Source organism: Chrysemys picta, chromosome 2 (genome assembly GCF_011386835.1).
Source record: "Chrysemys picta bellii isolate R12L10 chromosome 2, ASM1138683v2, whole genome shotgun sequence".
Lineage (NCBI taxonomy): Eukaryota > Metazoa > Chordata > Testudines > Emydidae > Chrysemys > Chrysemys picta.
In genome coordinates, this window is record NC_088792.1 from 46,847,154 (window position 1) to 46,874,728 (window position 27,575).

Here is a 27,575-nt window from a genome sequence, read left to right on the forward strand (position 1 = left end):
TGCATTTTCAAATACTAATTTATCACTATAAACAACACTGTACAATAGGAGAACTCATCCAAACAAATACTTTAGACACTGATCCATGCAAATAACTGATGTTTTGGTTTGCTGGCAGTTCCAAAAAATTGGGGAAAATATTGTTTCAGGTCAACCCAAAACCTAAATTTATTAGAATTATCAATGAATAGAAAAATGAGAAAAAAAATGTTTTGGGTCAAACAAAACATTTTGTTCAAAATGAAGGATTTGGTTTTAATAGATCTGGTATCTATAACTGTATTTTTTAATAAAAGCAAAGAAAATGAAGGGCTATATTTACAAGGGGACTTAGGCACCACTCACAAAATGGAGAAGGAGGCTCCCAATAACCCAGAGGGAAGGGCACTCATATAGGAGATCCAAGTTCAAATCACTGCTGTTGAGCAGGGACTTCAAACCCAGGTTTCCCTTATTCGTGGTGAGTAACCACTAGGGTATTCGCTATTCTGTAATGGTTCTCTCTTAGTCTCTTCTGTTGAAGCTGTTGCACTTTGTGTAAAATACTTAAACATTCATTGGACCAGAGAGTGGTAATGACTCTATTGCCTCGTCGCTCGGGCACTCACCTGGGAGTGGGGACTTCTGGGTTCCAGTCCCTGCTCCAATGAAATTAATTGTGTATATAAAGTGGAACAGCTTCAACAGGAGAGACTGAGAGAGACCCACCTCAGATTAGCCAATACCATTGTTGTTAAGGAACTCACCTGGGATACGTGAGACCTGGGTTCAAGTCCCTAATCATGGGGCTCTTGGATATAAGGAGGGAGGACACCTCCTCCTAATTTTTTTTGGACTGATGCAATTAACTGAAATGGACATGAATTTGCAAAATGTTTTGGTTGAACCAAAAATGCATTTTTCATTGGAAGAAATTTAATTGGAAAAGTCAACAAATTTCACCCATCTATTAAAGGTATAAGAGCACAGGCAGTTTTGTTGCTTGCTTAAACAGAAGACTACAGTACAAAAACAGAGAGATGGGTAGTTGCAATGGGCACATTTCAGAGATAAACAAAAACTGTAACTCGAGTACTTCATGCAAGTAGTAGGCCATATGGATATTTTTCAAGGTTGAATATGAGGAGGCTTTTGAAAATATGAATTGGGGCCTATCCCAGGTATGGAAAAGTGTGTGAGAAAGCACTCTGTCAGAAGTGAGTCACACACACAAAGGGAATAGCTAGGAGGGATGATTTTGGAGAACAAAAGAAGCAGTAGTGGTTATGAGAGGAGAGAGATAGGTAGGAGTTGAGTTGTGAAGTGCTTTGAAACTGAAAAAGAGAATCATTAATTTTATTCAGAAGAAAAAGGGAAGAGAAGAGTAGAGAAAATAGAGAAAAATATATGAGATGTGGTCCAAGGAAGGTGATAGATTTGAGAAGAGGAAGATAAAAGTGCAAAGCAGGAGGTTGCAATGAGGAAGGTTGGAGATAAGGGCATGGATATTAATATTACTTGGATAGAGCTTCATATATGAAGTCCCTGCACTCTCTCACCAACCCCAAAATATTAAGCAAAGCTTAATATTTTTCTTTGTTTTGGGACATTACATCACTACATATGTTTACTGTTTCTTAGTTGGGGAGTATGTGATTCTTTAACATTTGGCCTTCCAAGAAGCAGGCAACAAGTTGATTTCTTGGATGATAGCTGTTTTGATTTGTGCAAATATTTTTGAAAAATTGTTTAACCATTTCATACATGTACCTGCATATAAAATGGTAATAACAATTCGAATATTACAGCCCTATCATGAGATGGCAACATCCAGTACAGAAACCTCAGGTCAGCTGTTGCTATATGAAGAGCGTTTGGAAGACATGCGACAGGAACTTGTACGACAATATCAGGAACATCAGCAGGCAACAGAACTATTGAGACAGGGGCATATGCAGCAAATGGAACGGCAAAAAGAAAATCAAGAGCATCTCCTAGCAGAGCTTGATAGACTTAAAGTTCAATTAGACGAGGTAATGGAGGGTGTGGGGCAATGGCAGGGGCAGAAGAGTGTATTGATAACTAATACTGGCTTTTTTAAAAAAAAAAAGAGTTCTCACCATAATCAGCCCTAAACTGTCATGGACTAGTCTTGGTTGGAGCCTCCAGCAGTTCAACCACCTTATTGTTGCTGGGAAGACGTTTAGCAGCCTGATCTCCTGCCACTATCTGTACAGTGAAGTCTATCAAGTCAAGGGCATGAGGGTTCTGGGGCCAGCTTCCATTAACCAATTTCCCTCAGAGTAAGTGTGGTCCCAGAGGGTTATCATTAATTAACCCACCCAGTGATTGTTGTCAGTGGAGTAGTGATCCATTGCTTCTTTTAGTGCCCTGTCCTCACTGCTATCGTTGGCACAGTGTTCCCAGGAATAACCGCTCACTGTCCAAACTTGGATCATCTGTGGAGTGGGGCATTCCAGGAGTGGCTTGCACTGATCCAACCCCCAGTTAGTGTCTCTAATGCCATATTTCTTCCCTCATGCTCCCTTTTATCTCAAGCCAGATGCCCTATCTTGTGGTGTAGAAAGGCAGTCCACACTGGTCTTCCACTGCATAATATGCTGCTTCCACCTGGGTCTCAGGTAAAATGAGAGAGTACCAATTACAGAAGACTCAGTGGTCTGCCTGATTGGACCTGGTGTTGTGGGAGCTGCAAGGAGCTTCCATGCACTGGTCGGCAGAAGGGTTAATATTCCCTAGGGAAGAAATAAACCATTATGAGCAAGAGTGAACTTCCCAGCAGCCAAAAGATGTCCTCCTTGATTCCATTGGGCTGTAAGGAACTTGACTTTGTAAAGTACAAATTAGTTTAGTGGGAAAGGCAAGGGTGTATGTTTACTATATTTTTTTGCAATTCTAAAATATAGCCACCCTAGAATCCAGTGTCCCAAACCCATACAATCTCCATAAAAGGAATGTTAAAGGAACTCCTCTTAATTATCGGCATCTCAGAAATAAGATTTTATCTCTTACCAGACTAAGAGGACAAAACTCAAAAGAATCCATCCAGTCATACATTCACTGACTCACATATTACATTGACAGTGCATGGATATGTATTTGATGTGTCATCTGAACAATGCAACATTACAAAAATATATGAGAAAATGATGACAGGAGAACTCTAAAGTTCTTCAGTTCTACTCCACTATACTTACAAGGTTGCACCTGACACCTTATGCTCCTCCCATACTAGGTTTTTCTCTATCTACCTTCTGTCTGCTTCATGGGAGGAAAGTGTCATAGTGACCTGCTGTTCCCAAACATTGTGATTGTAGGTAGCTGGTAAGCCTGCTTCTCCTTTCTGCAACTTTAGGGGTGTGGTTGTCAGGCCTGCTTATCCTTTAGCCTATTTCTGGACCTCTTCTTACTCATTGTCCTGGAATTGTTTCTTTGGGGTACCTATATCTTCCCCTCCTCTGCACTGCCTCTTCTATCTCCTTACACTCACATCTATACATTGCGGGAGCTGAAACTTCTAACACTGAGGGGAGAGAGTACTTGTGTGATTTAGGTCATTAACTCCTCTGTTTTAATGTAAAGGATGTTTTTCCCATGAGATTTATGTTAGAATTAATATATAATTATTAAATCAGGAATACTTCTAGCTCCTCTAAATTTGGACCATAGCACTGGAAGGGACCTCCCTGGTCATAAAGTCCAGTCTCCAGTAGGCAAGCCAGTCACTTAATCCAGTTCATAAAGTTATCAAGCTCCCTAAAACTAGTTAGGTCACCGGTTCTCAAACTTTAGCAACTCGAGGACCCCCATTTTGATTTAAAATTTTTCACGGATCCCCAAGCCCCCCACTTAGCCCCAGGCCCCACCCCCACTCCACCCCTTCCCTCAAGGCCCCACCTCTTCCCACCCCCGCTACACCCAAGCCCCTCCTCTTCCCTGCCTATTTCCGCCCAGTGTGCAGGAGGCACTGGGAGGGAGCGGGAGGAGTTGAGGGAGGGAGAGGGAGGAGTTGATCAGCAGGGCCCGCAGACCCCCAGGGGGTCCGTAGACCCCAGTTTGCGAAAGGCTGAGTTAGGTTGTTTGCCCCCCTACTCTTATTGGCATGCTGCGCCAGAGTCTTGCTCCCCTGATTATTAGGAATCTCCTTCCCTGTTTTTACCCTCAGCTGTAATTAGTTTGTTATACTATATTCTTTCACCTTTATGAAGCTCTTTTATAAAAAGGACATATTATCTAGGTAGTCTATCTGCCATCCTAAAAATTATATTACAGTGTTTATATATATTATGATGTTAAACTTGTAACTTCCAGTGTAAATATAGTGCTTTAAAAGAAGTACTTACAGATTTGTATGAAAATCCTAGATATACTTAAGCTACCAACACCACCAATTAGCTCTCAGTTTCAGAAAGCTTTAAATTTGCTTTTAACCACTTAATAAAAGAAGCTGCATTTTCCTGGTGCAAAATATGTTGAGTATTGGAAATGCCAGGAATCACTAATACCAGAAGATTAAAAACCTGCCTAATGTTAAGGTTTTCCTTCTACTGTTCATAGTATGCCCTTATGAAATTTCATTTTTAGAGTGTCTCAGTGGAGAATGACAACTTGGTTACAGAGAGAGAGAGAATGCTTTTAGAGGAACTAGAATTGTTAAAGCAACATTCTGTACCCGGAAGAGAGAAGCTGCATTCTGAGCTATGCAACAACAGTACGCAAACACAGGTAAATATGGACTTTGGCTACCTTAGGAGCCATGATATGTAAATACAGTAGGATTTCTTTTGTCTGCTGCCTTATGGGTTGGTTAAATAATGAGGAGGTGGAGTTTAGCTGCCTATCTTTTTTTACTTTAGGTAAACTCAGATTTTAATGTTGCTATAGTAACATCCAACAGAGAACCCAGAAACTGTTTATTTAGCATAACAAACTTCATTTTAACAGGCTCTGGTTTGGATCTGTCATGTTTTTTCCATCTACACATTAATGTGTTTTGTACTTTCCTGGATACTAGCAATTTCGTGGAAAGGGATAGTTGTTTTATTTCAAACAATATGTAATTTTTGCATAAAAGTTTTAATTTCGTAATGTAACCATGTATCAGAATACAATGTTGATTACATCATGACAGGATTTTTGTCTTTTTTGTCCTCTCTGCCTTTGCAAATACTTACTCAGAATGAAAATGAAAGCCAAACTGAATCAAAAGAGTACACCTTTGAGGGTGAAGACGGAGGAGGAAAGCCTGAAGAAATATCTTTGGATATTCTTTCAAAAGAAAGGTATTCAGAGCTTGAACTTGTTAAATCCAGACTTTCTTTAATTCAAAGTTTCTGTATTTATACTATAATTGCAATAAAAAAATTATATTTAGCTTTGTGAATCATATAATTATCTGATGTATCAGTCATATGCAATAAAAATTTATAAGAAGTCAATATAGAATCCAAACCTGGATGCTTTTTGAGTGAAGCTAAATAATTTGTCACTTTTTTACTATATTATTTGAACGGCTATATTATAAAATTGGATTTTTAAAAAATGGTCTTGAAAATGATGTTCTCAGGCTATTTACTCCAAGTAGTTGAATCAGGCATTTAAAATCATAATCCATTCACTGGAATTTATAAGGCTACTTCTTGGCTTATGCCACGCATTCCTTACATACTGCTTGGGTTGTGTACTCTACCTGAAACTCAGCCTTTTCTGTCTAGCTACATAATGGCAAATAGGATGTTTTTGATGTTTGCACATTTTCCTATCCATTTCATACACTATATAGGGCAATATATATTTTTACATTGATTTTTGTCAAAGTATCCCAGTGTATCTTTGAATATTCCTTATCTTGAACTTTTTATGTAAACTTTTACAATAAATAAATACAAAGATGCTCACCAGAAACACAGTAGCCTATTTTTCAATGTCATTATGTAATTTTAAATTTTTCTTATACTACATGGCATAACTTAGGAATTTTCAAAAAATATCATCTGCGTAATTTAACTATTTTTTTTTGTGCACAATTTTTGCTGTTCATTTTATATTAAGCTACCAATATAATAGTCTAACAAAACCTCCACAAATTACATTTATTGTTATAAAGTCAAAGGTTGCATTTTAAACATAAATTCATCCTGAGTTATGTAATTTTACCCATCTCTAATTTCTGACTTCCAACCCTGCCACATTCTCCCAATCTCCTTCATCAGCCTGCATGTGGAATCTTGGCCTCTTAAGGTGTTGGCTTCCCATCATTATGAAGCACCGTAATTCTTTGAAAAAATGAAGTGTATGAAATATAGTTAGTATACTGTACTGATATAAATAAACTAATGTTTATTTTATAATTATGTAGCCATCATATATAGATGAACAGACTGATGTGGTCTATATTTAAAAAGTACATGTTTCCAGTGCAAAATAAAATCAATAATTGTGCTGCTTTATTATCATCACATATTATCATAGATGGACAATAATATTTATTTTCATGTTGTCCAAGTTCTTCCATTAGCAATTTTATTTTTTCTCATGTGACGAACCTCTAAGACAATGGCTTTCAATCTGTAGCCCATGGACCCCTGAGGGCTCTGCAAACTATGTCTAAGATTTCCAAAGGGGTCTGCACCTCCATTCAAAAATTTTTGCGGGTCCACAAATGAAAAAAGTTTGAAAACCACTGCTCTAAGAGACTCAAATTATAAGCATGACCTTTAATAACTTTTATAGTTCTGCTTTTTAAAGTGATTATACAAATACTCTACTTACTTTACTCTGTAAGTCTACTCCTGGGGTAAAATACTGGCCCCAATTACGTCAATGGCAAAGTGAGGCCCCATTGATTTCAACGAGGTTAGGATTTAATTCACCCCTTCTGTGTGTTCTGAGTCATAGTTGGTTAATTTAATGACAAAAATAAATGTTGATTGTTTTTAACTCCTAATAGCACTGCTGAGCTAACACAGACGTGGAGGAGTACAAAGGGAAAGGACCCAGCTTGACTGGTTTTGGAAGGGTTGGTTTTGAAAGAATGGTAGAAAAAATGTAGTTTTACTTGTAAACTAAGAAATTTGTTAAGGAAACCTGTGGTTCTTGACACACATGGTGTCTCAAAATGTCATTTTTAATAGTCATTTTTCAGAACAGAACTGTACTTTAAAGAAGTCCCTTTCTGGTTGACCTTGTGCTCATGGAACTGCCCAGTGTTTAAAATGTTGCTGCTGGGTCCCATACTATTCATCCAAAAGGACTGTAACCTGCCTGTGAAAGAGTGGGGTAGTGGATATGAAAAGTAGCTTCCATTAATCCTTACTTCATTGTCAATGAACCATTGTGGTATATCAGCCTTCTGGCGTACAACTCCACATGGAATAGGATTTTTTTTTTTAAATTGTTTGCATTTGGCCTGTCAAAGCCTATTTCAATGGGTGGGGAAGAAAGACTGTTGGGGAGAAGACAAACTTCACTTTTATTAAACGATAACAAATATATATTTTTTAAGAGACCGAAGTTTTGTGATTTTTACAGAACTGGTATGAAGTTACATTTCACTCTGTCTTATGGACATCGTCAATAACTTTGCACAGAACTTAATACAAATTCTACTTTAATGTTACCCTGCTTTGCAAAGGACAAAATTTATGGTTTATCTTTTTTGGTAATATTAGCCAAAAGTACTTTGTCTGAAGTCCATATCATTGTTGAGCCAAGGTGACATGTGTAGGCTAGTAAGAAGCAGTAGTTTCAGACACTAGAAGCATCCTAAAGGGTCCACGTACCTAGACACAAATATTCAAGTTGGATAATTCTGCATTGTTTTCACTAGGCGCACTATCCATGTAGTCTTTACTTGTGTTCTACAGAGCAATAGTGCATCACTGGCCAATACATATGAAACCCGATAAGGAGGAAGGGCTTATAGTGGAAATGCTGACAAACATGACACCGCTATCTGTATTTAAAAAAGGAATTACTAGGAAATTTTTCCTCAAAATTGTAGCTTTCCGTAGTTATTTAATATAACAATATGTAATATTTTTAATTGATTGACTATGGACTAATGTGGCATTCATGTGACTTATGTACTTCGCTATCTTAAAACCAAATCCTAGTACCATTGAATCAATAGCAAAACTTTCATAATCTTCAGTGGGACCTGGATTTGGCCCCACAAAATAGAAAGTGAGGGGAAAATGTTTTTGATTAGTTTCTATTTCATCTGTACGTACAGGCATACTCTACAGAAGGCTAATAACAGACTCCTGAAGATTCTGTTAGAGGTTGTGAAGACAACTGTAGCTGTAGAAGAAACAATTGGTCTTCATGTCCTTGGATTACTGGATAGACCTGGGAAAGACCCTCTTTCTTCTAAAACTGTTCTATGGGAGGTGGAGGCAGAGCAGTCAGTAAAGCCCTGTGTCCATGTGGGATTTGAAAAAGGTACTGGTTGCATGTTTACTTCTAATTTCATATCCTGTAGAAGCCATGTAATGTGCCAGGACTTTTTACTTGAAAAGTAAGATTTTTTAACTCATGGTAATTTAAAGAGCAGGTATATTTAAAAAAAAAGAAAAGAAAAAAGTGTGTGAATATACATGGCAGCTCCATTTGATATCCATCATTAACAACCAGCACCTGATTAACTATTGCAAATTCCTAGGCACTTGCTGAGGGGTAAATTGTACCTTTGCTACAAGCTCTGTGTATGTGGCAGCATATAGCTGCCCTGCCCCAGGAGCAGACCAGGAAACAGATCTATCTTGTGCTAGCTCTATACCTGGTGCTGTGAACATCTGCTGGCACATTGGTGGGGTTGGGGGTGCAAGATGGATTAAGGCACAGCCCGCTTCCCACATACCTGTAGAAAAGGGAGAGTAATGGCTCTGCAGAGGCTTCTTTCCCCAAGCTGCTACCCATGGTGGAGGTAACCAGTGCTAGAGGGAAAAGGAACGCCTTGGGTGGGCACAAAGGATAGGTAGCAATCTAGCCAGAAAATAACATTTTATTATATGTGCCTATACTTAAGTGGAGTCTTAGTTTCTTCAGTGGATGTCACCGGAAAAAAGTAGTAACCATTAAAAATCACAAAATTTCCATTTTAGGAAAATGTATACTATAGAGTGGTTACTCAAATGGTAAATAAAGATGTGTAGTATTACCGTTTCTATTCTGTGTTTATACTTTTTAATAGTTTCTATTCTCCGCCCCCCTGTAGCCTTAAATCTGTGTCAAGTTACATCTTGGAACAATTTATAACAAGTTTATAAAGTCTGAGGTAATTTGAGACTGGCACCTTCTCACAACTGAAACACAGTGAAATCTTTCTTAAGTGACCACTCAAAGTGCTGCTTAAGAGAAGTAGTCATCTAGTGCAGGTGAAGGAGAATTGTACTGGTACATAATGTCTTTGGGGATTCTTTGAGATGAACTCTTAAGAGTACATGAGCATAAACGTTCTAACTTGTTACAAATAATACTCTAATAAGGGTGATCTGTCTCCTGCCCTCATTCCTTCTCCGTGAGAGATGAGCACCAACGGTGCCCCTACTGCCTGGGCAAGATGCATATCTTGGCAAGCTGCACTAACTGTAAGTCCTTTCCACCCAGAATCAAACAGGCCTGTGAGCTCTGCCTCTGCAAACACCTTATGGAGGAGGCAATGAGGCCCCAAGCACACTCAGATCCTGGCCTGGGAGAGCCCCCTATACAGTGGCCACCGCCAACCACAAGTGCCCCTCCGAGCACCACTCATGGTGCAGAACCGCCGGCACTGAAGCACAAAGACAAGCCCCATCATGAAAGCAAGAAGCACAAGAGACACAAGAGTAGGTCCCATACCGGACTGCTCATAAACTCAGCATTCCCTCCATGAGCCACACCCAGTCAGATGAGACGTTGCATGCAGATCCCACAGGAGTGCCACCAAAGGCCCCCTTGGCTGGAGGGTAAAGCCAAGAGAAAGCGGGATCCATCATTACCATCAGTCACCCTTATACCGAAGCATTCAGACTACCTGGCTGCTAGCATGACACCAACGGTTCCATCTCACTTACAGGATAGACCAACTCTGCCAACTTCACTGGGTCCCTTTGGAGTGTCAATGGCTGTCCCATGGACCCCTGGCCACACTGAGACATTCCTCACAGTGGAGGAGATGATTCTACCATATCTACAGTCTCCACTTCTCTTGGGCCCTGCTCTTATCCGGGACACTACCACATTCGAATGTGAACCTTTGTTCCTCCTGCAAGAGAAGCCATCTCTCGTGCGCTGCACTGTAGCCCTCCAACACCAATGGTCTTGCCACTGATGGAACCATCCTCCGACTCCAAGGAGTTCTGGGACACGGCACCACCACCATCCCCATTGCCACACAGAGCCCAGACATACATCTCAGACCTCCTTATCCTCCTGCTTACGACCTACTCAGGGATGCCTGGTACTACTTCCCAGGGGGTTTGCCCAGACCAATGGACCCCTCATTCTGGCCCTATAGGGGGCCCTACGACTCGTACAAAAGGCGTCTGGAGTCATCCTAAGGGTCCTGCCAGGCTACCCCTGTACACCCTCTTGCACTGTTGGTGTACAAAAAGGAGGACGTCAAGTCAGTACTGCCGGTCCCAACCGGAGCTCCTTGTCACTGAAGGAGGCAATCATCCCCCTTCTGCTCTCTCTGCCAGATCATCACCAGCAGTATCAAGACCTGCTGCAGAGGGTGGCCACAGACCTGCAGATTCCATTGGAGGAAGTCCAGGATCCACAACACTGACTCCTGGACATTCTCCAACCACAAGGACCTTCAAGAATGGTGCTCCCAATAAACAAGGCCATCCTAGAACCAGCTCAATCAGTGTGGCACACACCAGCCTTGTGTGCCCCCACACCAAAGAGAGCAGAGAGAGGATATTTTATGCCAGCTAAAGGGACTTTTTTTTATTTACGCACCCGATTCCCAAATCCCTGGTCATCCAGGCGGCTGCTTATCCCTCCCACCAACCAATTCTTCAACAGGAAGCAAACTCTGTAATCCTTAAGGGTGCAATAGAGTGCATCCCTCCCCAATACTAGGGGAGAAGCTTTTATTCACCACACTTCCTCATCCTGAAAAATGATGCTGGACAGCATCCCTTGCTCGATCTCTGACTACTAGATAAGTTTATCAGGGAGTCCTAGTTTTGGATGATAACACTGGCATTGATCATCTCCTCCCTCCATCAGGGAGCATGGTTTGTGGCTCTCGACACAGAAGATGCGTACTTCTGTGTGGACATCCACCTGTCGCATTTCAGGATAGGGCACCAACACTTCCAATCTCAGGTCCTCTCGTTCGGCATTGCAACAGCACCACAAGTATTCATGAAGGTCTTTGCGGTGGTAGTGGCCCAGAGGAGGCACTTAGGATACTCAGTATTCCCCTACCTGGATGACTGGCTCCTCATGATGCACTTGCAGCAGAAAGCTCTGTCTGCAATCCATTGTCTTCAAAACCTCCTAGTGTCCCTGGGTATGTGCGTTACCAAAGACTAATCTATTTTGACACCCACCCAGACAAATACACTTCATAGGGGCAAGACTGGATTCAGTTGCTACACAAGTCTTCCTCCCAGTGGATCATTTCTCTGCAATGAATGCCCTCATTGCTCATCTTTGCCATACGCCCCGCACCATGGTCCGCCAATGCCTCTCTCTTGGGGCATATGGCGGCCTGTACTTATATGTTTATGTACAAACTGGGTTGTGCATAAACATACTAGAACTCAGGGCAGTCCATCTTGTCTGCAAAGCCTTCCTTCCGCTGATATGGTCCCTTCTCATTCAGCTTCTCTCTGACAACATCACTGCTGTTCTAAGTCTGTTCGGCTATGGAACTGGTGCATCAGGAGCCAGGTGACAATACATGCTACTTACCTGCCAGGCGCCCAGAATTCTCTAGCCGACAGTCAGCAGAAAACTACACCTAGACCGTGAATGGCAACTGCACAATGCAGTCCTCAACGATCTCTTCGCCCAGTGGGGAGCCTCTCATTGGGACCTCTTTGCCCGTAAAGTGAATCAAAAACTTCCCCGCTATTGCTCCAGGGCAGCTCTAGACAGGGGCTCTGGGGCGATGCTCTCCTCATCTCCTGGATGGGCGATCTCCGCTATTCCTTCCCCCCCATTTCTCTGCTGTTGCAGGTTCTTCACAAGATTTGCTGGGACAGGGACATCATCATCTTCATGGTGCCCTACTGGGCCTCGCAGTTCTGGTTCACTGACCTCATGAAATTCTTTGCCTGACCAGTCAGCTCTGGGCATTCCCTGATCTCCTTATGCAAGATCAGGGCAGACTCCGGCATCCCAGCCTGGACTCCCTTCACCTCACAGGCTGGTATTTGGAATGGCATTGAGTATAGTCCATGAGTGCTCTGCCCTGGTTCGACAAATCCTCACCCAAAGCAGGAAAAGGTCCACTAGAACTTGCTGTCACACGAAGTGGCAGCGCTTCCTGGAGTGGGCCTGCTGCCATTACCCCTCTCTGGACACCGTGACCATAATAGTCCTGGACTACCTACTTGCTTTCAAAACACCAGGCTTAGCTCTCAGCTCTATCCGGGTACACCTGGCGGCACTTACTGCCTTCCTCCCACCAGTGAAGGGCACTTCCGTCTTTACACACCTTACGACTATGTGTTTTATGAAGGGCTTGCTCAGCACCTTTCCACCTGTTGTTGTGAAGCCCCTATCTCCATGGGATCTTAACCTTGTTTTCTCTGCCCTCATGAGACTGCCCTTCAAATCCATGGTAACATGCTTCATGACCCCCCTCTCTTTGAAAGGGGCATTCTTGGTTGCTGTCACCTTGGCCAGATGGGTCAGCAAGCTCGCTGGCATGATGGCAGACCCTCCCTACATGGTGCTTCTCAAACCAAGGTCTCATTAAGGCTGCACCCCAAAATCCTTCCCAGCGTGGTGTCAAAATTGCACCTCAATCAATCCATTCACTTGCCTGTGTTCCATCCAAATTCCCCACCTGCACTTTCTTGATGTTCAATGCGCCCTGGCATTCTACTTGCACAGGCCTAGACCTTTTCGGAGGTCACCAAGACTCTTCATAACCATTGCAGAGAGATCAATAGGACAAATCATATCTTCCCAAAGAATCTCTAAATGGGTCTCAGTGTGCATACTGGAATGCTATGAACACTCCAACCTGGTGTAACAGCTTATTCTACATGAGCGCAAACCACTTACCTCCTCAGCCTCCTAGCGGATATACCATGGCAAGACATCTGCAAGGCCGCGATGTGGCGCTCCGTCCACATGTTTACGGTGCACTGTACCATAACACATGTGGCAGATGCGGACATGGCCGTGGACCACGCTGTATTGCAGATGGCTATGCCATATCCTCGCATCCATCTCCGCACTGATTACTGGTCATAAGTCACCCACATGTGAAATACACACAGGGACCATCACTCAAAGAAGAAGAGGAAGTTTCTCACCTGTAACTTCGAGAGATGTGTTTTCTATCTGTATTCCCGCTACCCACCCTCCTTCCTGCCCTTTATACCCTGGACCAGGAGCATGAGGAGACTCAGTATGCACGTGCAGATCAACGGACACTGCTTGGAAATATTTCCAGACTTAGGCACGTGGCAAGAATGCGCACCCACATGTGGAATACAATAGAGGCCACACGTCTTGAAGAACCTCCAGTTACAGGTGAGTATCTTCCTTCTTATCCCATGACTGCTTAATTGCTTAAGAGCCTTTGGTGAGGGACCTTGTCAAAGACTTTCTGAAAGTCCAAGTATGCGGTATCTACTGGATCACCCTTGTCAATGTTTGTTGACCTCCCTCAAAGAATTCTGTTGGATTGGTGAGGCATGAGTTCTCTTTACAAAAACCATGTTGACTCTTCCCCAACATCTTGTGTTCATCTATGTGTCTGATAATTCTGTTCTTTATTATAGTTTCAACTAATTTGCCTGATACTGACGTTAGGCTTACTGGCCTGTAATTGCAAGGATCACCTCTGGAGTCTTTTTAAAAAATTGGTGCTACATTAGCTGTCCTTCAGTCATCTGGTACAGATGCTGACTTAAGCACTAGGTTTCATACCATGGTTAGTAGTTCTGCAGTTTCCTATTTGAGTTCCTTCAGAACTCTTGGTTGAATACCATCTGGTCATGGTGACTTATTACTGTTAAATGTATCAGTTTGTTCCAAAACCTTTATTGACTCCTCAGTCTGGTACAGTTCCTCAGATTTGTCACCTAAAAAGAATGGCACAGATGTGGGAATGCTCTGCTATTTTCAGAAGAATAAATCTGGAGACTTCCACTTTCCAGGCAAATAGTGATTTTAAAGTGCATTTCTACGCTGAAAAGTGATTTTGTAAAAATGCCATCAATTATTTCTATATTTACCATCCCACAGTGACTTCCATATTCCAGTGTTCACTCTGCAAACGTAATCAAAACTTTGAGAGTCACGTTGGGGGTTTTCCTCTTCAAGTATCCTTACTATTTGTAAAGTTTCTGCAGGCCAAATCATGGATGACACCTGGGTAATTGCACTGCAATTGCAATTGGGGCTTGCACTGGTGTAACTAATTAGAATGTAGTAAATTATTCTGTTGGTGATGCATTAGGAGAAATAGAATCCCACTCACATGCTCTTAGCTCTGTTGGTGATGCAGGGCCAACAGGAATAAAAAACAGTAAAACCTGATTTTTGGCCTCAGTCTTGCCCACGCAGAGCTCAATGCAGGATCAAAGCCTTAATTGCTAAAATAAACAAATATGACTCTGAATAAACACAAGAAACAGATATGTTAAGTATAAATTAATAAATATAAAAATAGTTGTATTTCAAAATAAAATAGCACTTTACAGTCATTACCACTGCTGAACGCAAGAGATGGGAGATGGCACTTCCCTTTGTTTGACAGCTATCCTTCAGTCAAATTATGCTTCAGAATAGTTCTTTTCTTTAGAAAATGCTTTCTTGCATTTGGTTTTTATTTTATATATAGCCAGAGATAAACTGCAAAACAGTAGCTACAGAATTGGAGATGGGAGAAAAACTAACGTAACCAAGGTTTGGTTTTAAAATCTGAAGTCTGAAATCTTTGTCTTTACCTCATGAATTCCACACCATAATCTTTTGGTCATTGGCATGGATAAAGAAGAACTTACTTAATGCTAGTAGCATTGGTAAAGAGAGAATGATATTATTAGCATCAGCTGCTGAAATGATGAGACCATGTCAGTATTGATTATGAGCAAGCTTTGAGCTTTGAAATTTTTCCATTCATATTTCTGATCAGCCAGACGTTGCAGAAAAGTGCTCCATATCTATGCAGTTGCTTTGCAGAAAGAATACTTTGTGTTCTAAAGACAGGTTTCAGAGTAACAGCCGTGTTAGTCTGTATCCGCAAAAAGAAGAACAGGAGTACTTGTGGCACCTTAGAGACTAACAAATTTATTAGAGCATAAGCTTTCGTGGACTACAGCCCACTTCTTCGGATGCATATATGCATCCGAAGAAGTGGGCTGTAGTCCACGAAAGCTTATGCTCTAATAAATTTGTTAGTCTCTAAGGTGCCACAAGTACTCCTGTTCTTTTTGTGTTCTAAAGTAACTCACTATGGCCCAGTGCAACAGTACTTCTCAGACAAAACTTCTATTAAAATTCAGGGATTACAGGCTATAACCATTAGGCTGCACTGCAATTATTTAATTTGAGTTTCAAGTTTCATTCCAAGTTTATTAACAAATCTTTAATAAATGTCTTTCAAGCCAGTGTTTGAAAAAGTATGAAAAATTTAGTTGTAATATATTCAAATTAGTAGGGATGTTTTTATTCTACTTTGAGAAAATTGAAAACTGAAAAGCAAAATGGGAAATACAATTATACAGTCAATTCTGGATGCTTGTAGACATAGATTAGAATAAACTGTAACTAATATTTTTGTCTGTAGCTGTGCTACTATACTTTGGGTACTTATTTTGTCAGATCTCAGAAGCTAAGCAGGGTCTTTCCTGGTCAGTACTTAAGATGAGTGACCTCCAAAGAGCATCAGGTGCTGCAGTAAATGGTGCTGTTGTTTTAGTAGGATGTATGTTTCCCTCAACTCAGTCTTTAGCTAATGCTTTGGTACAGCATTGGGAAACTCTACACTGCTGGATGTCCATCTTAGATAAAGGTCCTTTCTACTCTGAGGATATTAAAGCTCATGTGTCCCTATTTCAAGATACTCAGAGGCCTTTCGGCTTGGGTGCTGAGAGATCCAAATGACATATATTATTATAAAAGTATAGAATAGTTAGTTCCACTGAAGGCCTTACATTACAGGGGTTTGGAATCTTAAGGTGCTAAGAAAAATCTTTATTACCCCAAATCTACCCTAAAATTTGTAGAGGATTGACAGAAAATGGCTGCCAGTCACCCCTGAGGTGACTGCACTTTACTGGTTGTGAATAGAATTCTAATGTTCAGTGTCTGTAAAGTACTTTGAAATCCTGTGTAGATGAAAGGTGCCATGTGAATGTAAATTCCATTCATCCAATTATTCATTTCCTTCATATTTCAAATTGTGCTTCCTCCTTTATGTTCTTTTTTTCATGGAGTTTTAAGAGATTTTGTAAAATTATGTTAGACCCCTAAACTAAAAGGAGCTATGACACATTACTGATATAACGTCAAGAAAAAAATATTAACAAATATAATATAAAATTCAAACAATCAAAACTAAAACCTGTTTTAAAATTTTATGTAGATGTAGTTTCTTGTATATGGGTAATAAGCTTGATTATTGAAATAAATGCAAATGACATGAAATAAAAAGTCTGATTGTTTCTCTGAATGCTATAGTTTAGGCATAAAAATGTATAATATATCAACTACATTGTTAAACACGTTGCAGCTCATTTAAAAAAAAATTAAAACTAGAATCTTGCACTTTTCTGTATTCCCATCAAAACAGCTGTTGTAGGAGTTGTTTTTTTCAGAGGGACCAACCATTCTTATGACAATTTGAAGGAGGAAGAGCAATAAAGAAGAGGGAAGAATCGGTATAAAGAGATTTGATCAAACCAATATACTAAATACAATTTTTGTTTAAAAACAAGCAAATTCTGAATAGGCTGCTGTAGTTCCATTTTGAAGTTCTGTTGACTACACAGACTGTTTCAGCTTTGCTAACATGATTCTTGATATCATCAGAACCCTTAAATGGAATAACAACTCAATACTGTAATTTACAGATCCCTATTACTTGTTTCATATTTAATTGCGGAACAAGTGTAGATTGATTGATACCATTACTTGTCCCCCAAAAAAGTCTTTTCCATCTCTCTTTAAAGTAGTTTCATGGGATCATTATTTGACTTTCTGTATGTTAAAAGCAGGAATGACATTTGGTGTGTCAAACACAGAATTACGAATTGCTAATGCCATGCGACATACTGGGTAATTACTGTTGACTATCGATATTATGAATTGGAGAACAAACCTGTTCAATCTATGAAATTTAAACCTTCAATAAAAAATATTTGTCCATTTGAAAAAAAAAATTGCAGACAGATATTTAAAGATTATATTATTTTAATAAAACAAACTTTTCCATCAGAAGGAAACATTTTTGCCAATTCAAAATCTAATAATCAGATACTACCAAATTTTGAAAATGAAAAGTACTAACATAATGAAATAACCTACTGCTACGAGACATTAATGGATTGTTACGCACTCACCCTATGTGATTGAAAATTTCACCTTTGCCTAAAAGGTTTGAAAACAGCCAATGTGTGCACATTTGTCTCTTGCTTTACTGAATCCCTACATTCTAAATATTCAAAATCCAGTGCTTTCTGTTTACTTGTATCAGGCTAAAAAAGCCTTGGGCAAAACTGTGTCTGCTGCTGCTTTTCAGACAGAAAGGATATTGCATATGAAACTGAAATTAGACATCAGGAATATTAAGGACTAGAAAAAGGCCATATTGTCTATCAATACAGACCCTACCATTTCATCTGCAACGTTTGTCATTGGTTCATATACCCCTTTAACCAATTTACAGTTCATTAATAATATTGCTGACTATCAGTGTGTTCAGCATTCCAGTCATTTTCAGTCCAAGAAATTTTGTGTTAATTGTTTACATTATTGCGCTCAACTAATTTAAGTCTTTGTATTTTAATTAGTAATTTTCTTGAACAATTGGTCTAATTCACAATGCCACACTTAGCTACTGATGACAGAGAGATTCTCTGTTTCTTAACCTGGTACTCCATACTAAGGGCCAGTCCTGCAAATCATTATTATGGTCTACTTGCAGTAATAAAAATTACTGTCAGTAATAAGGGTTTGAAAGAGCAGGCTCTTAGAGCCCAAAGCAGTACTACCAGGCTGTTCGAAATACTATTCTCTGTTCAGAACTACTACTTCTCTCTCTCTCTCTCTCTCTCTCTTTTCTGCTTGTTCTCGAATTAACTTACACTGTACTTTGTGTATTTTGTAGTGTACAACATTTTCTCTGTGTCTTTGTGGTGTCTTGCTTTGAAGGTATAAATATTTTATAATGAGTTTATGACCTGTCTCTGTAATTATAATTCATATGTGTAATTTTTTCATTTTAAATACTATGAGTCCATATATAAAGATTATTGTTGTTATTGCAGAAGAGCCCTCTTCCTTATATCACGGTACTGATTTGGGAGAAGATGCTACTATAAGGTGGTCAGGAGTAACAGATGAAGGACTTCAACTGACTCAGCATCTCACAGAGAGTGGCTTTGCTGGAGCAGAGATAGACCCTGACAATGAAGAATTAGTTCTAAATATTAGTTCACGACTGCAAGCAGCTGTTGAAAAACTTCTGGAAGCCATCAATGAAACCAGCGATCAGGTAGGGTTACCTAACCGTAATATGCTTTGAATTTGCAGTGGTAGGCCTTTTTTTCTTTTGTTTTTCATTAATGTATTATTTGTATAGATGCAGACTCTATATTCATAAGGAAAGGAGAATATTTCTGTATTTTTCTTAGAGCTCTGATCCCGCAAGCAGTTGTGTATGGGATAACTTTACGTATGAGAATAGTCCCTTTGAGTTGAATAAGACTACTCACATGGGTAAAGTTACTCATGTGTATACATGTTTACAGCATTAGGGCCTTGGTTTGCATTATGATTTTGTGGAAAGGCTCCAGGCATCGAAAGCTTTCCCTTTGCATAGCTTTTAAGTTTACACTAGCCGAGGCTCTGGCCCCAAGCCTTTAACAGTGATGTGTTTCAGTGAACTCCCAGCATAAACAGAGATTTACAATACTCCGTCATTGGAGGTGGAAACTTTTTTGCTCTGTGTGTTATCTTTGTATATGTACTTTTGTAATCCAATAGGAAAACTAGGCAAATGGAATTCTGAAAATATGCTCTGTTGTGTTAAATATCTAATTTAATGAATCCTTTATATCCATGTATAGAAAGGCATTATATTAGCCCAGGTGCATTAGTAGGCATGGGTGGGGGGAGCGGGAGGGGGATTTTTTCTTCACTTTCAACAGGGATAAGCCACAAGAAACCATATTTGAGGTATAGTTGGTCCAGTCTGACATGACACATGCTATTGTCATATTTTTTCAGCAGTCATTTTAGTTGTGAACTGGACTTGATATACACATAGGACTGTTGCTTTGATGCAGTGGACCATGATGGGTGTGAAGTAACTGGGTACATGCAGTCTGTATGGTCAATGATCCACAGAGTAGGAAGGATTTGAGTGATAGGTTAATGAATTTGAAAAACATTTGTCAATGTGTTGGGCTAAAAATTAATCTTTTAAAAGATGTTGAATATTGATTGAAACAGTAGAACTTTAGAGCCACTATAATTTAACAAGTAAATGGTATTTTTCCCATATTAATATACATATCTGAATACATAAATGTGTATTTATCTGAGAGACTAGAGCAATTCTTATTTCTTATTTTAGGTAAATATACATAATCTTTTAAAGACTTTTCTTTCTTAAAAAAAGATACAAAAATAGTACATTTAAACTATATTAAAGTTCAGGTGCAAACAGGATACAGTAGAACCTCAGAGTTACGGACACCTTGGGAATGGAAGTTGTCCATAACTTGGAAATGATCCGTAACTCTGAACAAGAGGTTACGGACTTCAGCCATGGTGGTGGTGGTGGGGGTTTGGGGCTGCACCCGTGAGGATGGGGGTCCAGAGGGGAGGGGGGAGTCAGGGCTTCTGACCCTTGGGGCACCAGGGCTCCGGATAGGGAGCTCAGGACTTCTGCCCCATGGGAGCACTGGGGCTCAGGGCTTTAGACCTGGGGGGAGCACTGGACCTTGGGGCTTCAGCCCTGCAGGGGGTGCCAGGGCTCCTCACGTCTCCATTCCTGACTTCGGGGGCAGGGCTCAGGGCTTTAGCTATGGGGGGGGAATGCCGGGGCTGAAGCCGGCGCACCCATTGTAGCTAAAGCCCGGTGCCCCCTGCGGGGCTGAAGCCAACAATGGAGCCGCAGGGCTGAAGTGCTGAGTGTGGGAGACCCCTCCTCCCCCCCCCCCCTACAGCTGAAGCCCCAACCCCCCATGGCTGAAGCCCCGTGCCTTGGCGCGGGGCTGAAGCTGGGAGCGGAGCCACGGAGCCCCAGAGCTCCCCCCCAGTCTAAAGCGCTGAGCCCCTCTGCTCCTGAGAGTCAGAAGCCTGGAGCCCCGAAACACATACACCCCACCTTGTAGCTGTAGTCCCAACCCCCTGTGGCTGAAGCCCCGAGGCAGTACAGTATTTGCTGGTTTGGTTTTTGGTTTTTGTGTTTTTGTCTGCACTGCTGCCTGATTGATTACTTCCAGTTCCACAGGGTGTCTGGTTCACTGGTAAGTCCATAACTCTGGTGTTTGTATCTTTTGAGGTTCTACTGTAAGGACACCAAAGCCCTGAGGTAAGTGGGGAAATGGGATCCTGGGAGGAAGCGCAAGCAGGAGAGCGCAAGAGGGGAGGACTCCTGTCTCATGCTAAGAAAGAGGGACAATCGATGAGTTATCTTAAGTGCCTATACACAAATGCAAGAAGCCTGGGAAACAAGCAGGGAACTATGATGTGATTGGAATAACAGAGACTTGGTGGGATAACTCACATGACTGGAGTACTGTCATGGATGGATATAAACTGTTCAGGAAGGACAGGCAGGGCAGAAAAGGTGGGGGAGTTGCGTTGTATGTAAGAGAGGAGTATGACTGCTCAGAGCTCCGGTATGAAACTGCAGAAAAACCTGAGAGTCTCTGGATAAAGTTGAGAAGTGTGAGCAACAAGGGTGATGTCGTGGTTGGAGTCTGCTATAGACCACCAGACCAGGGGGCTGAGGTGGACGAGGCTTTCTTCTGGCAACTAGCAGGAGTTGCTATATCGCAGGCCCTGGTTCTCATGGGAGACTTTAATCACCCTGATATCTGCTGGGAGAGCAATACAGCGGTGCACAGGCAATCCAGGAAATTTTTGGATAGGGTAGGGGACAATTTCCTGGTGCAAGTGCTGGAGGAACCAACTAGGGGCAAAGCTTTTCTTGACCTGCTGCTCACAAACAGGGAAGAACTAGTAGGGGAAGCAAAAGTGGATGGGAACCTGGGAGGCAGTGACCATGAGATGGTCGAGTTCAGGATCCTGACACAAGGAAGAAAGGAGAGCAGCAGAATACGGACCCTGGACTTCAGAAAAGCAGACTTTGACTCCCTCAGGGAACAGATGGGCAGGATCCCCTGGGAGAATAACATGAAGGGCAAAGGGGTCCAGGAGAGCTGGCTGTATTTTAAAGAATCCTTATTGCGGTTGCAGGAACAAACCATCCCGATGTGTAGAAAGAATAGTAAATATGGCAGGCGACCAGCTTGGCTAAACAGTGAAATCCTTGCTGATCTTAAACACAAAAAAGAAGCTTACAAGAAGTGGAAGATTGGACAAATGACCAGGGAGGAGTATAAAAATATTGCTCAGGCGTGCAGAAGTGAAATCAGGAAGGCCAAATCACACTTGGAGTTGCAGTTAGCAAGAGATGTTAAGAGTAACAAGAAGGGTTTCTTCAGGTATGTTAGCAACAAGAAGAAAATCAAGGAAAGTGTGGGCCCCTTACTGAATGAGGGAGGCAACCTAGTGACCGAGGATGTGGAAAAAGCTAATGTACTCAATGATTTTTTTGCCTCTGTCTTCACGCACAACGTCAGCTCCCAGATTGCTGCACTGGGCAGTACAGCATGGGGAGAAGGTGACCAACCCTCTGTGGAGAAAGAGGATGCGCTGCATCCGAGGGTGCTAAAGGAGTTGGCGGGTGAGATTGCAGAGCCATTAGCCATTATTTTTGAAAACTCATGGCGATCGGGGGAGGTCCCAGATGACTGGAAAAAGGCTAATGTAGTGCCCATCTTTAAAAAAGGGAAGAAGGAGGATCCGGGGAACTACAGGCCAGTCAGCCTCACCTCAGTCCCTGGAAAAATCATGGAGCAGGACCTCAAGGAATCAATTATGAAACATTTAGAGGAGAGGAAAGTGATCAGGAACAGTCAGCATGGATTCACGAAGGGGAAGTCGTGCCTGACTAACCTAATTGCCTTCTATGATGAGATAACTGGCTCTGTGGATGAGGGGAAAGCAGTGGATGTGTTATTCCTTGACTTTAGCAAAGCTTTTGATACGGTCTCCCACAGTATTCTTGCCGCCAAGTTAAAGAAGTATGGGCTGGATGAATGGACTATAAAGTGGATAGAAAGCTGGCTAGATCGTCGGGCTCAACGGGTAGTGATCAATGGCTCCATGTCTAGTTGGCAGCCGGTTTCAAGCGGAGTGCCCCAAGGGTCGGTCCTGGGGCCGGTTTTGTTTAATATCTTTATTAATGATCTGGAGGATGGTGTGGACTGCACTCTCAGCAAGTTTGCAGATGACACTAAACTAGGAGGCGTGGTAGATACACTAGAGGGTAGGGATCGGATACAGAGGGACCTAGACAAATTAGAGGATTGGGCCGAAAAAAACCTGATGAGGTTCAACAAGGACAAGTGCAGAGTCCTGCACTTAGGACGGAAGAATCCCATGCACTGCTACAGACTAGGGACCGAATGGCTAGGTAGCAGTTCTGCAGAAAAGGACCTAGGGGTCACAGTGGACGAGAAGCTGGATATGAGTCAACAGTGTGCTCTTGTTGCCAAGAAGGCTAACGGCATTTTGGGCTGTATAAGTAGGGGCATTGCCAGCAGATCGAGGAACGTGATCGTTCCCCTTTATTCGACATTGGTGAGGCCTCATCTGGAATACTGAGTCCAGTTTTGGGCCCCACACTACAAGAAGGATGTGGAAAAATTGGAAAGAGTCCAGCGGAGGGCAACAAAAATGATTAGGGGTCTGGAGCACATGACTTATGAGGAGAGGCTGAGGGAACTGGGATTGTTTAGTCTCCAGAAGAGAAGAATGAGGGGGGATTTAATAGCAGCCTTCAACTATCTGAAGGGGGGTTCCAAAGAGGATGGAGCTCGGCTGTTCTCAGTGGTGGCAGATGACAGAACAAGGAGCAATGGTCTCAAGTTGCAGTGGGGGAGGTCCAGGTTGGATATCAGGAAAAACTATTTCACTAGGAGGGTGGTGAAACACTGGAATGCGTTACCTAGGGAGGTGGTGGAGTCTCCTTCCTTGGAGGTTTTTAAGGCCCGGCTTGACAAAGCCCTGGCTGGGATGATTTAGCTGGGAATTGGTCCTGCTTTGAGCAGGGGGTTGGACTAGTTGACCTCTTGAGATCTCTTCCAACTCTGATATTCTATGATTCTATGACACCAAGAAATTCTAATATCGGCAGAAGCTGAAGTCAGGGTTGATGATCTGGTTCATCTCATCATGTTGTGCCTTTTTTTCTTCACTAAGGCGTTCAGCCAGAACCTTGGATTTTCTAGCTTATGCTATTTTTTGTCTGAATGTAGTTATTTGAACTTTGTTACTTTATAGTAGATATAATTCTGGACAGATTACATTGCATAATGGTTTTGTGAATGTGATGTTCCACATGCATGAGGAATAAGTAATTTCTCCATCTGGAGGCAGGAAAAAAAAAGTGAAAGCAAATGTTGAGCTGTTACGTGTTATAAACTTTGCCACAGAGAGGTTTTCAGTAGCACTGCAGTTTACAGTAGATGCTATCAGTTCATTTTACAGCATAAAGAAAACAAAAAATGGTGCAGCGTGTTTATTTGTACTTTGTGGTCATTTCATAAAACCAGTCAGAAGGTACATTTTTTCCATCCTTCTCTTTCTGGTAATCTAATGTTTATATGTTCTGACATATTATACAAGTGCCCAACAGCCTTGGCAGACATGATAATTTGTTATTCTAATTATAAATATACTTGTGCGGTTATTGCACATTTGATATAACTAATTTGTATAACTTTTTATTTCTATGTTCTTCAGCGCTATAATGCATATTATTCTCACACAAAATATGAAATGTAGTGGGTAATACTAAAATGTAAACATTTCTCTTACAGCATTAAATTATTGTTACTGTTTATTATTTGTACTGTCCTCAGGGACCAGGACCCTACTGTACTAGGCACTATACAAACAGAACAAAAAGTCCTCACCATAATTTATCATTTAGAATAGGAAAATGTTTCATCTCTTTGGTATCCTGTCAATACTTCAACATTTACAAATGTTTATTTTGTATTGTCAGAAAAGGAACATCATTTTGGTTCAGTTCTTGGCCTCTATTCAGCTCCCTTATACCACTGCTGCAGGGCAAAGATCTGGAATACTGGTTTAAGCAGAATCCCTAGGTGGCACAGAGCTGGTGCAGGTGCCTCTGTGCCATTTCCTTTCAGTCCTCCTCCCTGCAATAAGGGTATGCTAATACTGTGTCAGAGGAAGGGTTATTGACTGAGTATCTACTGTATCTTGTGCTCCAGTAATCCTCAAATGTATAATAGCACCTAGGAGACTATTACCAGCTATTGTAAATTAGCACAACTTTGAGGTTGTTCCAGATTCCACAGCAGATTAAATCAGTTGCCAAAAACCCCTGACATTGGGGGAAGCATAATGCTACTTTTGTTCCCTCTGTGCCCCTCGCTCCCTAAGCTCCTCAGATAGGACCAGTGGGCAGGTCTACATTTAAAATGCTGCAGCGGCACAGCTGCACCAGTGTAGCGCTTCAGTGAAGATGCTACGACGTCAACAGGAGAGCTTTTCCCGTTGGCATAGTTAATCCACCTCCCCAAGAGGCGGTAGCTATGTTGACGGGAGTAGCCCTCCCATTGACATAGCACTGTCTACACCAGGGGTTAGGTCAGTGTAACTGCATCACTCAGGGGTGTGGATTTATCCCTGTTAATGAGACCTCTGATAAAAAATAAATGAATATATGCATTGTTTACACATTTTTCTGTAGTATCTAATATAAATTGTGGCCCCATTTCCCAACCACTCACCAGATAATGTTTCTCTACTTGGGAATAACAAGCATATCGGGTGATGTGACCCCGATGTCTGCTAATTCAGTTACATGTAATTGGTAACAGAAACAGAGGAGTTGTAGGGAGTTTCTTAATGTTGCAAGAAGTTTCTTAATAATTTATTAAATATTCTGTGTCTGAACATTAAAAAAGTAAACTCAGCTGTTTTACCTTTAATGGCAGCCCAAAAAAAAAGAGTTTGAAGAGATGAATAATAAAAATAACGTGACATGTTCAAAATAATCAATGAGAAAATAACATCTAAATAAAATAATTACAAGCAGAGCAGATACTTAAGTCATTTTCCTCAATTAATTGTACTATACATACAAATTGGCATACTTTTTAAAAGGAGTGGTAGAAACCTGACATAATCTTTAAAGTGCTATTTTAAACCTGTTTGAACACTCTCTCTTAGAGCTCTGTTGTGGAATTTGAATCCTGTTGAGCAAGCTTCATAAGTGGGCGTATTAATTCAAATTCCACCTGCCAGTGTACCTAATTTAGCCACTCCCTCTGTCCTGAACTCTTTATCAGGGAAGATATTGACAGGAAACTTTTACTCAGTGAGACAGGGCATTTTTTGATTAACTGAGTTCAAAACAGCTCTTCCTGTTGAATTAACTCAAGGAACAAGAATAAAGGCAAATATCTTCATATGTAAATTTCTTGTTGATGCTCCAGTGGAGATTAAAAGTATTGACAGTTGCTGGCAGGTTCTGCTGATTGCTTGCTTGCTGCAGCATACCTGCTTTGATACCGAAAGTATACTTTCTTGCTTTGGTAATTACCTCCCTCCGGTTACCATTTTTCTGTTTCTGAAAGATTCAGATTGTACTTTAATGTGAAATATATTATAGAGGAGGGTTTTTTATTGGAAAAATGGCAAAGCTCAGTTATCCAGCTGGTTTCTGCAAATGTTGATTCCGTTTATTGCTTGATGTTTACCTGGGACCTTCCTGCACTTCTTGATTACTCATGTGAATGTGAAATGATTGTTCCCACACTGTCGCTAGCACTACTGTGCCATTTCCTCAGAGTGTCAAAAATGTAAGATGTTTTATTGCTAATTTCTACAACTAAAATAGCCAGTGCAAAATAGCCACGTGACGGAGGAGAAGAGAGCAACAGCAACATCTTTTGGAATGGATTCTTACCGCACATACTGGGCATCTAACTTATTTAATGGCTTGCGATCAGAAGGCCAAGAAGAAGAAAACTATGAGGTTGAATCTCGTGTGCCTTTACCAAATCCTTTTCCTTTCACTGAACACTTGGATGAAAATAACTCTGTAGTTGTAAATACTTCAATTTTTCACTACAGGCACAAAAAAAATGGGCATATATTAAAAGTTGTCTCTAAAATCTCCTTGCCCACACCTCCATATTCAGTAAGTATGATATTATTTAAGGAAGTTCAACTTTTTAATCTTTACAACTAAAAGAAAGTGTGTTTGGAAATAAATTAAACATATATCTCTTGAACATAGAAGCTATTGTTTTTAATCATGTATGCTGTCCATTTTTTATTTTAATGATTTAACAGGCAGTGATAAGTCTTAATTATAAAATTATTAGGGCTACAAACTGTAACTGTATTGGGTGTTAAGTTTGTTTTATGAAAAGATACAAAGGTAGAGTATTTCATGTGTTCTTATGCATGTATTTTAGCAGTGCTTATTGCTTAGACCAGTAACAAAGAGATTTTCTCTGAGTTTTGGTTCTTTTATGTGTGTGAAAATGTAGTGTAATGTAATAAAACCACTCCTGTAGGTTTCATTTTCTAAGCCGTAATATACATATCTTAAATTTAATAGCACTAGTACATTTTAAATGGCATAATTCTAATGGTTTTATGAAAAGGATATTGTCAACTTAAAAAACACATTTCTGTCTGATTTTTTTCTCTATGCTTATTACAAGTAACACCTAACTTCTTTACAATTTAAAGGGATTAGAGAGAAAAAATCTTTTATTTTTCAGTTTTAATGTGTGCATTTGATAGCACTTTGTTTAAGGGCTTGTCTAAACTAGGAAAGTTAATCCAAATTAACTAAAGGTGTGAATTAAAAATTGATTGGTTAA

The 27,575-nt window shown here is 40.9% G+C and overlaps 1 protein-coding gene across 12 annotated transcripts in view; it reads left to right on the forward strand.

Annotated features, from left to right (window-relative positions):
• Window positions 1-27,575, forward strand: part of AKAP9 (A-kinase anchoring protein 9) — a 205,618-nt gene that overhangs the window by 118,983 nt on the left and 59,060 nt on the right. For 9 of the 12 annotated variants that reach the window (XM_005282392.3, XM_042857292.2, XM_042857293.2 and 6 more), the window contains 5 exons: window positions 1,788-2,012; window positions 4,585-4,725; window positions 5,179-5,282; window positions 8,234-8,442; window positions 18,672-18,898. In XM_005282392.3, coding sequence (XP_005282449.2) covers window positions 1,788-2,012; window positions 4,585-4,725; window positions 5,179-5,282; window positions 8,234-8,442; window positions 18,672-18,898 — 906 coding nt within the window. Of the gene's footprint in view, window positions 1-1,787; window positions 2,013-4,584; window positions 4,726-5,178; window positions 5,283-8,233; window positions 8,443-18,671; window positions 18,899-26,004; window positions 26,882-27,575 lie in introns of those variants that run through there. The other 3 variants (XM_042857303.2, XM_065583060.1, XM_042857320.2) reach the window with 2 other exon arrangements.